General features: G+C 34.1%; 1 protein-coding gene across 1 annotated transcript; it reads left to right on the top strand.

The window, feature by feature from the left end:
* The first annotated feature begins 825 nt into the window (after positions 1 to 825).
* On the top strand, positions 826 to 9,051 carry LOC101501816 (ankyrin repeat protein SKIP35-like). The gene is made up of 4 exons (XM_004499324.4): positions 826 to 982; positions 1,574 to 2,267; positions 2,906 to 3,338; positions 7,956 to 9,051. The coding sequence occupies exons 2-4, from the start codon at positions 1,675 to 1,677 to the stop codon at positions 8,763 to 8,765; spliced, it is 1,836 nt and encodes a 611-aa protein (XP_004499381.1). The 5' UTR covers positions 826 to 982; positions 1,574 to 1,674; the 3' UTR covers positions 8,766 to 9,051.
* Positions 9,052 to 10,704: the final 1,653 nt, after the last annotated feature.

Here is a 10,704-nt window from a genome sequence, read left to right on the forward strand (position 1 = left end):
TATTTTAACGGTGAATTTTAATGAAATTTTATCTTTTTAAGTAGGTTAAAATATATATTTTAAATTGGTTCTGTATTCGAGTTCACATCAAACGACTTAATAAATTATAAAAATTACTCCACACCTTTGCTATACACTTCACTCAGCATTCATCCAACCAGTATTTATAACTACTTCTCTTAAAAATAAATAACCGTAAATATTAAAATAAAAGTTTAAAACTAAAATGATTTTATTGTTCAATAAGTATATAATTTATTTTTTTATTTATTGTTATAGAGTGTAATATTGATATTAACTAAGAGTAATATAGTAATAATATAATATTGTTTTATTTAGTATTATTATTTTGATTATTGTTTTGCTCTCTATTATATAAAATAGAACATGTAAAATAAACAATTTAACTTTCTTGACCATTTCTTTTAATTTTTAATGTAATTTTAATTATAAATTTTCATTCATAGTGGACATTATTTTTTCTTTCTTTTCTGGTAGATAATATACATTATTTTAAAATTATTATCTGTTTTGTATTTATGAAAATAAAAATACACCAAAAACTAAAAAAAAGTAATAGAGATAAATTATCATTTCACTTTCTTTCATTGTGAAATGGTCAAATATGACCGTCATTTAAGAAGGAAGGAAATAACATTTTTATTTTATTTTTTATTAAAAATTTAAGATTTGAAGAACCTTATAAATTTCCATCTTCTCCCCTTTTTTGTAATAATATAAATGGATTGTTTAAAGTTTGAATAATTGATTTTTTTTTTATTTTTAAGTGATTATTATCATTATTATATAAAAACAAATCTAACGATAATAATAAACGAAAGTTTCTTGAAAAAAAGAAACGAAAGTTTAAAATAGGATATGCTACATCTATATTTGGCGTCTGAAATAACAATTAAAATTCATAGGTGAGGCCGTGGGTTTTCTTTCACCTTTTCATTTCATTTCTCTCTCAGGCAATCTGGTAGGTTTTCTACCTATTGAATATTGATCTCTCTCTCTTTCTTGCAGTTATTATTTTTGATTTGATACATACATCTATTTATTATTCTGTTTTAATTAATTGTCCTTTCTGAACATATTCTAATTCCCCGTCACAGCTATTGATTGTTTTTCGAAATCGTTGTATGTAATGTGCAGTTCTGATTTATACGGTATTGGTATCCAAAGATTCCCCTCATCTAAATACAATATAGGGTCTATATGTTTAACTGTGGGTTGATCGGGCAATTTGGATTGGATTGGATTGTATTGGATTCCTTAATCTTTTATACTTTGTTGTTCGCATATCATCAGCATGTCATGCGTAACATTTTGTTTGCAATATTAGATATTATTTACTCTTGTGCAATTTCATATGCGAGATTGTTTTTGGATCGCGTTTGCGTCTACTTCTAGACGCATCTACTGTTTCTTATATTTTCCTTGAGACCTAATAGCTGTTTCAAACATTTTTTTTTGACAAAACCTAAAATTATACTACAAATCAACGGATTTATTAATTTTGCCTTTTCTATTTAGTACTTGCTTTTCATGAATTTGTTCTTACATTCAGCATGGATTCTCTCTCTTGTGCTTTGAACAACGGTTTATAGCTTCACCTGGCTTGATAAAGAGCACATGATATCTGTCTAGGCGAGTGATTATTTTTTTGTGATGAATGAAGCACAACTGGAAAACCCCATTTATATGGAAATTAAATCAGAAGACAATGAAATTGAATTCCAAGACAATGAAAATCGAGCTTTTGCATCAGACAAAGGAGAAAATAGCGGTGTAGTTTTCTCAAGAGAAACACCATTTATCAGGACAGAGTCAAGAATGTCCACTCATCATTGTTGCAATGCCAAGAAGCTCAAATCCAGGGCCGCAACAATTGACTGTGAGCTTGGGAGTAGTGAGAAAGTTGTGTTGGACAAGAAACTGTGTAGACAAGACAGGATTGAATTGGGTCGATTGTTGCAAGGTGCAGTGAGTTCCCATAACTGGGAACTTGCAGAAAGTTTGATTATTGTTGCTGATCCACAAACACTTAATGATGCCTTGTGTATTACACTGGATTCCATCTGGTTCTTGAGCACCGAACTAGAGCTTAATGGAATAACTGTATTTATCAGGAAGATAATTGCTAATGGTGCTTATGACTTCACTAGAGCTACTCTAAGGACTTCATTCCTTGCTTCTTGTGTCTCTGCATGCCAGAGCAGAACGATGAGTCTTGTTGATACTATTACTGTAATGGCTCAGAGGTACAAGTTTCCATATCTATTGTATATATTGTAAACATATGCCTAGGTAAGATTTTAGTCATCAATAAAGTACGTAGTTGGTTTTGAAGATTTTATTTTGGAGAGGGGAAAGAGAGTAAGGTTTTGAAGATTTTATTTTGGAGAGGGGAAAGAGGGTAAGAGAACATGTTTCTTGTCAGAATGAGAGAGTAAATATTAGCAGTTTTATTGGATGCATTGTTAGGATTAAAACATACTTAATGTTATCTATATTTTAATCTTGATTGTTCATGCAATGCAAGATCAACAAGCAAAGTTTGATTCTAATTTCTCTATGACACTATCAGCTGGTATGGAACTAGGTGATCTAAGAATATGCCTTTTCACGTAATATGATGATGGAACCCGTAAAATCACGATAATGAAACTGTATATTATGGGATGGTAAAGATGAGCTTGAAGCTCATACAATGGTGTAAAATAGAAAAAGAAAGCATAAACCAGAGTTATATGAACTCGTAACCAGAGCTAAGCTCCTAAACCAGAGAGAAAACTCTCCTAACTGTTTCTAACAATTATGTAGAAAAAGTTAATGCAATTTTTAGTATGTTTCTTATTCTAATAATTGCAGTATAGAAGTGAACTCTGCTTTTTGCTAGGTTGCACGAGCGTCTCCAGGAATGCAATGGAGATGAAGTCTTGAAGGCAGAAGCTGGTGCTAAGGTGCAAAAGTTTACTGAATGGGCTCTGAAATGTATTGGCATCCATTCCCAACTTCAGGACGGCGGTGATAATGTCATACACAGCTCAGCTGTTGAGACCCAGCTCCGATTATCTGCCTTTAAGACCTTCCTAGATCTTGTTGGCAATCGCCTTACGGGGAAGGACTTCAGTGAGGCCTTTGATGCGGCTTGCTTTCCTCTTACTCTTTTCTCAAGCTCATTTGATCCAGGTTGGGCATTTGGCATGTCGGCTGCTGTCATCCAAGGGTTGCTGGGCATGTTAGTAGAGGGGGGTGCAGACAATGTCAATCAGTGTTTCTTGGAGGCTTCACGTTTTGGCAGTACGGAACTTGTTCGTGTACTATTGCAGGTAATCTAGCTTTGATCTTTTTTCTTTTCCTTATTGTCTCATTCAACCCATTAATTAATGTTTCCACATCTAAGAGGCCTTGATACATGGTACCATAAGGATATGATACAACACACATACAAGGATATCTAATTATAAATAATTTGAAAGCAAGATATGATACAGCTAAAATATGTTACATGTATATATAACTTAAATGATTAAAATTTGTACAGAGATATTCACATTGCTGATTGCTCATCAGTGCATAAGCATATCAGTAGACAAAATACTTGTGATCATAACAAGTAAATTTAGTGTTAGGAACCCAAGAATTTGATTCCAAGGATTTTGAGGAAGGACACTAATATTTAGAAAAAAGATAAGAAATAATAGGATAGAATCTCTCCAAAAAAATTGATAAACAAGAGCAGATACGCATATGCTCCTACAATGGTTTACACCACTCAATTTTTTAATTTGATAAAAGATACTTTCATAAGGAATGAAACCTTTATTTATTGGTTCCATGTACACTTTGGATAAGAGAGGGAAATGATCACTAACCACCTACTAACCAACATAATAGTATAACTACTTATAACAACCTCAACCAATTAACTACTACTAACTAACTTTCCTTTATCTAAGTCCTAACAATACAATCCTCTTCAACACAACCTTGTCCTCAAGGTTGACATATACTATATTCTTGTAGGTGTAATATTTGATAACATACACTGGCTTCCCTTTTCCCTTCCACATACTCATTAAAATTGGGGTGCTAGCACCCTCTTGCAACATGCTCTCATTTAGATCATTGACACTTGTATCCCATCACAGTAAGAAGCTATTACTCTCATTTGCATTGTTGCCACCTGGATCCCACAATTATAAGGAGAACTACTCCCTGGATTAACTTGTTAATTATTCTGCACAGTTGTATATGTTCCACATCGGAAAGGAATAAAGCCACCTTTATTGTGTAGCATTTGCACACTTTCACTATAATAGGGGTCAGCTTCATTAAGGTCCCATAGTGGTCCAATCTCGAAAACTTAGTAATCAATTCCACCTTCTGCATCTTCCTACATGCAACACCCACTATGACACCTTGGTGCAGCATGCATGTCGGCCAATGTTTAGTTAACAACCCATCTTTTGCTATCCTACGTGACGATGGCTTGAAATTTGAAGTTGTGCAGGATCTTGGTTCGTCACATAGGCTAACCTGAGTTTCTCTGCGGACCCAATACCTTCGACTGAGTTTGGTTGCTTCGATAGTGGTGGTGGAATTGGATTTCTTAGAGGACCACAAAGAAGTTGCAATTCTGCCTCTTCTGATTCTGAAAACGATCGATTATCATAAACCTTTTCGTCACTCTTCCTCGCATCGCTAATAATGTGATCAGTGCCCATTCCTTGTTTCTGCTCTGATGTCTCCACCTTCTTGATCCAAGAACGTGGCGGTGCGTCTTTGTCCTCTTCGTTGTCTCCCCATTCGTAGCTGGTCTTAGTGCTGTCCTCAATGAATGAAGATGCTTATGTTTCTTGAATTTTCTTGCCATTTTGGATTTCCAAAAGCAAATTATTGATTGGATCCTGGGCAGCAGCAAAACTTGCATTACACATTAGATTTACTACTTTTGCTGCTATGGTTTCTTCCTCAGCCTCTTTCACCCCAAGTTGGGTTTGGGTTTTCTTGATCCCAAGAACAATACCAAAATAATATCCAAGGATCTAAGCTCATGAACTCCTACTGCACTTTAACAAGTCCATGAATTTCATGCTCCACAAAGAACCTTTGAGCCTTTGCAACCCACCTAACAAGATCAGTCCCTGAAAAGTTGGGCAGCTCCACCTTCTTAGCCCACCAATCCTTCATTTCCATGTACATTGGCACTCCCTTGAGATTTGGCAGGTAGGACCAATTGTTAGGAACCCAAGAATTTGATTCCAAGGATTTAGAGGAAGGACACTAATATTTAGAAAAAAGATAAGAAATAATAGGAGAGAATCTCTCCAAAGAAAAGGATACAAAGAATGGATACGCTCCTACAATAGTTTACACCACTCAATTTCTAAATTTAATAAAAGATACTTTCATAAGTGTTGAAGTTGTGGGATTTTAAAGAAAAGAAGAGAAAATAATAAGGGTTTGAATATTATGGATAATAGTTTAATGCTAACTTGATTACAAACGACTCAATACTAATATCTATTTATAGAGAAATATAGACTCAATCCTAAATCAGGAATAAATCATAATAATAATGAGAGATATTCTAAGATATCTCTATGATTATAAATTGATCATAGGAAATAACTCAAGATACTCTAATATAATATAATAGATATTCTAAGATATTTTCTAATATTCTAACACTCCCCATCAAGCTAAAGCTTACTAAGCTTTAGCTTGTTACAAGAAAATAATGTGTTGCTTTGCAAAATAATAAAAAGGATGAAAAGACAACTCAGAGATGCAGGTGAAGTAAGAGAGAATTGCTATAAATATAGCCCAGCCAAATAGCTGGAATGATCATCAGTATGAGAGAAATTCATGGCAAACAATTAAATAAAGTAAGGTATGTTCTTCTAAAAATTGCACTTGGAAGTTTCAAACTAATAATATTGGAGAGGCGTGCTTCAAGGAGAGAAAGACAAGGTCAGTACATCTGGGCAAAGATGGGGCCAATGCATTTGGGACAAATTGCCATACTAAAGTGTGATTCATGAAAATAAAAGACACTGTCAGAATGACCATCAATGGAAAAAGAAGTCATCACTAATATGATTCATCTGTGGGAAAAGGGACACCACCGGAATGATTGTCAGTGGGAATTGAAGCCACTGTTATAATCTATTATTAGTAAGAACTAAATTGCATGACAAACACAGAAGAAGAAGCAGCACGACTCTAATGAAATGAAACCATGATCGATTAATAGAGTGAGAAAATGCATCCAAAACAGGAGAGATAACGGCTGTTTGAACAATAACACATATTTCTGTTGATCAAAATTGGAAAGTAAGGGCAGATCTGGAACCGTGAAGCCGAGGCGAGTTCAACAAAAAAAGGTCGCGTCTAAAACGGCTGTCGGGCGCGCGCTCACGCACAATGTAGAGAGGCGGCGCGTGGAACTGACGCACGGTGGATGTTGAGGCGCGTACGGTGACTTTTGGCGTTGTGCTTTGAGGTGTGGGCTGATTTGGAAGAGGTGAAGCTGATGGAGTGGTCGTTTGTCGGAAAAGTCGTCGGAAATAGTGGCGGTGACAGCGACATTATTGAGCTGAACGGAAACAAGTGAAACCGGTGTTGGAATGTGTCCCGACAGTGGGTTGAAAAAGGAATGATCAAGTTGGAAAAGAGAAACTATGATTATATTCCCAAACTGTTGGGAAATCGACAACAGAATAGAAGAGAGATCGTTCAAGGAGGATCGAAATAGGCTCTAGATACCATGTTGAAGTTGTGGGATTTGAGAGAAAAGAAGAGAAAATAATAAGGATTTGAATATTATTGATAATAGTTTTATGCTAACTTGATTATAAACGATTCAATACTAATATCTATTTATAGAGAAATATAGACTCAATCCTAAATCAGGAATAAATCATAATAATAATGAGAGATATTCTAAGATATCTCTATGATTATAAATTGATCATAGAAAATAACTCAAGATACTATAATATACTATAGTAGATATTGTAAAATATTTTCGAATATTCTAACAATAAGGAATGAAACCTTTATTTATAGGTTCTATGTACACTTAGGATACGAGAGGGAAATGATCGCTAACTACCTACTAACCAACATAATAGTATAAATAGTATAACTACTTATAACAACCTCAACCAATTAACTACTTGTACTAACTTTCCTTTATTTGAGTCCTAACACTTAGTTACTTATTTTCCCATCTTTATCAGAATATATTCTTTTAACTATGACGGTATGTTTGGATATCTCAAAAAGAACGTTACAGAATTGAATGTAATGGAGTGAAATAAAATGATGTAGGATGAAATGAGATGGAATAAATCTTTCATTCCACGGTTTAGATATTTTACAATGGAACAATAAAAAATTTCATTCCGTTGCTTGGGAAGTGAACAAATTGGAATGTGTTTAATTTTTTTATTCCTTTTTTATCCTTAGTTGAAGACACCAAATTATTTATTTATATTTAATAATATACCCTTAGTTTAAGACACCAAATTTTTAACTCACCTTTAAAGCATTATAAGTTTCATCCTCAAATGCCTACCCTCAGACATCATAAAATGCTTTATAAATTCACAATTGCTTCCAATCTCAGTGATGGTACATTTAGTTACAGTTGGACTATTATTGAGTGTCATATCAAAGGATTGTGCAAATATATATATGTTTGTCTTATTTATGCTAATTTAGTAATGGGCAGCCATTCTATTGCATGTGTTGGAGAAATTTTTTAGATGAGAGATTTTGACATTATCATTTTCTCCCATTTATGTATACATGTGAAGTGAGGTATTGAATTTTGCTGTTTCTTTTTAGAGGTGAGTTTTGCCGTTTTAATAATGCATGGTGTGCTAAAAATATTTGGTTCATGTTTGTGTGGTACATTGGGAATCAAACTTATGCAGATTGCTCAAAGAAACAACTTGGATGTTGATGTTGACTTGGCATTGGGCTTTGCCTCCCATTACTGTAAGATAGGCACTATGGAGTGCTTGGTGGAAGAGGGAAACGCCATTGCCTTTTTGGGCCCTTTGATGAGAGCTGCTGAGAGGGGCTGTTTGCAAGTTGTTGAGTGGTTTGTGCAGAGGGGCTGCCGAGACATGGAGCTCTGCCTTGCCCTTACAGCAGCCACTTCTAGCTGCCAAGTTCATATTGCTTCTTATCTTCTTCCCCATGTACCCCAGCAGGTTCTCGCAGCACTTAGTGTTGAAATTCTCAAAGCTGCTGGTGAACGCAGTGGTGGGTCTCTTGATGGTGTAGCATTTCTCCTCGAATCTGACTTCTTAGGTGATCCTGCAGCTACTTATGCTGTGGCAGACATTATTGCTAAATTGGAGGATGAGGCTGTTGCTCCTGAGCTAAAGGCTTTTCTTAAGGAGCATTGGTCAGAAGGAGCTTACATAGAGGGACTAAGGTTAGGGCAAGAGCATTACACGAACCTTGTGAGAATCATTAAAGGGGGCGACTCTCCTATTTGCTTGAGAGATCTTCCTGCTCCACTGACAGTGGCAATTGCTTATCTCCCACTTTATAGAGAGTGTGTCAAGGCAGGAGGCCGTTTGTTTTCGCAACGACTTAGGGGACAAATGGTTGAAGCCGCAAGAAGGCTTGGGGAGAGGGTCTTTGATGAAGTGACTTACGGTGGAGATCTACTGGTAATTTTGGAGCGTCATCTTCCCCACTTTTTGCTCCCTCCCACCAGCCACCCAACTTAGCTAGATTTGGATACCATTGTTATATATTTTTCATTTTTTATTTCCTCCCGCCACCCTTCTTTGTTATGTAATGAATGAATGTCGCCATTGATGACAATTCTTTTCCTTCTGAGAGACGGGCTTTTATGGTAGGTTTTTCTCTTCCTCTACAACCTAGTGTCTTAAATGTGCATATTTTTTTTTAATTTGTTATTATTTTTAGACTATTTTAATGTATTATTAGAACTAGTTAGTATTGTACCCTAAGTACAAGTAAGTTAGTTGCAGTGATATATTTGAACTCCAAGATCCTCCGTTTCTCTATTGTAGTGTTTATGAGTTTTACCTTTAGGATTAAAAAAAAAAACTAGTATAATACTCTTGTTCCCACAAGTATGTGAGATTGTGGCTCAAAGAGATATTATATCAATGAAGATAAATTTATATTTGGATTATCTAACTATTTAAAAGTGCAATGCACTATTTATGTAAACATCTAACAATTCAAAATTTTGTTACTAATTAAAATAAATTAAAACATAAATGTACTATCTTCATAGTTTATATCAAACTAACATTTGTCAACCATATATTATCCAACTATCTTCATAGTTTATATCCAACTAAAATTTGTACTTTTGAAGTTCTTCTTGAATGAAAAGTTGAAGCTTTGATGCTATTTCTATAGCATAGTTGAGACTTTATAACCTCCAACTCTTTTATCATATGTTTGGTAGCGAAAAAAAATATAGAGAAGGTAAAAGTGAGGAAGGAAAATTGTCTTGAAGGTTATGCTTCTTTTGTTTGAAATTGTTAAATGAAAAGAAAATATTGATAAATATGTTGAATAACTCGTATTTCAACTACACTGCCAAAATTCTTTATATAGACTACGAGTGATAAATAAACATAATGACATAAGTATTTAAAGACATGAATACTTGCATACTTGCTATTTTATTTACATACTATTATAATCTTTTAACACACCCCCTTAAGCTGAAGTATATAAATCAAATGCACCCAACTTGTTATATATATAACTAATTCTAAGACTTCACAATGACTTTGTAAAAAATCTGCCAATTGATCATTGAAATTCACAAAGTTAGTGATGAAGTCGCCCAATTCGATATTTTCTCTAACAAAATGACAGTCTATCTCAATATATTTGGTCCTCTCATGAAAAACAGGATTTAAGGCAATGTGCAATGCAACTTGATTATCACGTATTAGTCATTGAACTGACCTTTTCAAATTGAAGTTGTTTCAGTAACTGTTTTACTCAGATGAATTCACATGTTACTAGTGTCATGACTTTGTATTCTGCCTCAATGTTGGATCTTACAACATTTTGTTTCTTGCTCTTTTAATATATTAAATTTTCTCCGACAAGTACACAATACCCAGAAGTGGATCGTTTATCAATGAGCGAGTATGCCCAATCGGCATCTGAGTAACCAATTATATGAGTATGTTCTTTATCTTCATAAATGACACATTTTCTAGATGCACTTTTGATGTATTTAAGAATCTAGATTACATCATTCATATGATCTTGGCAAAAAGAATTTAAGAACTGACTTACTGCACTGACAACGAAGGAAATGTCAGGACGAGTGAATGTGAGATAGTTTAATTTTTCAACCAATCTCCTATATCTTTCAGAAATCTGAAAAGGTTCTCCCTTATTAAGTAGGAGTTTGACATTTGGATCATTTAAAAATAGTTTTTCCATTCAACTTCCGTTACAAAAATTATAACACTGTTACACATAAATATAACTAATACATAACTTTATTTAACATAAACCCCTAATATAATTAAATTATAATATTTTTTAACCTAAAATTAACCCTAAATATTTAATTATTGTTCCATAAAAAAAACTTAAAATTAAACAATTGAAAATGGATTCTTTTGAAATTATTGATTCAAGTTTAGAGCATTAGCACTAAGT

Source organism: Cicer arietinum, chromosome 7 (genome assembly GCF_000331145.2).
Source record: "Cicer arietinum cultivar CDC Frontier isolate Library 1 chromosome 7, Cicar.CDCFrontier_v2.0, whole genome shotgun sequence".
Lineage (NCBI taxonomy): Eukaryota > Viridiplantae > Streptophyta > Magnoliopsida > Fabales > Fabaceae > Cicer > Cicer arietinum.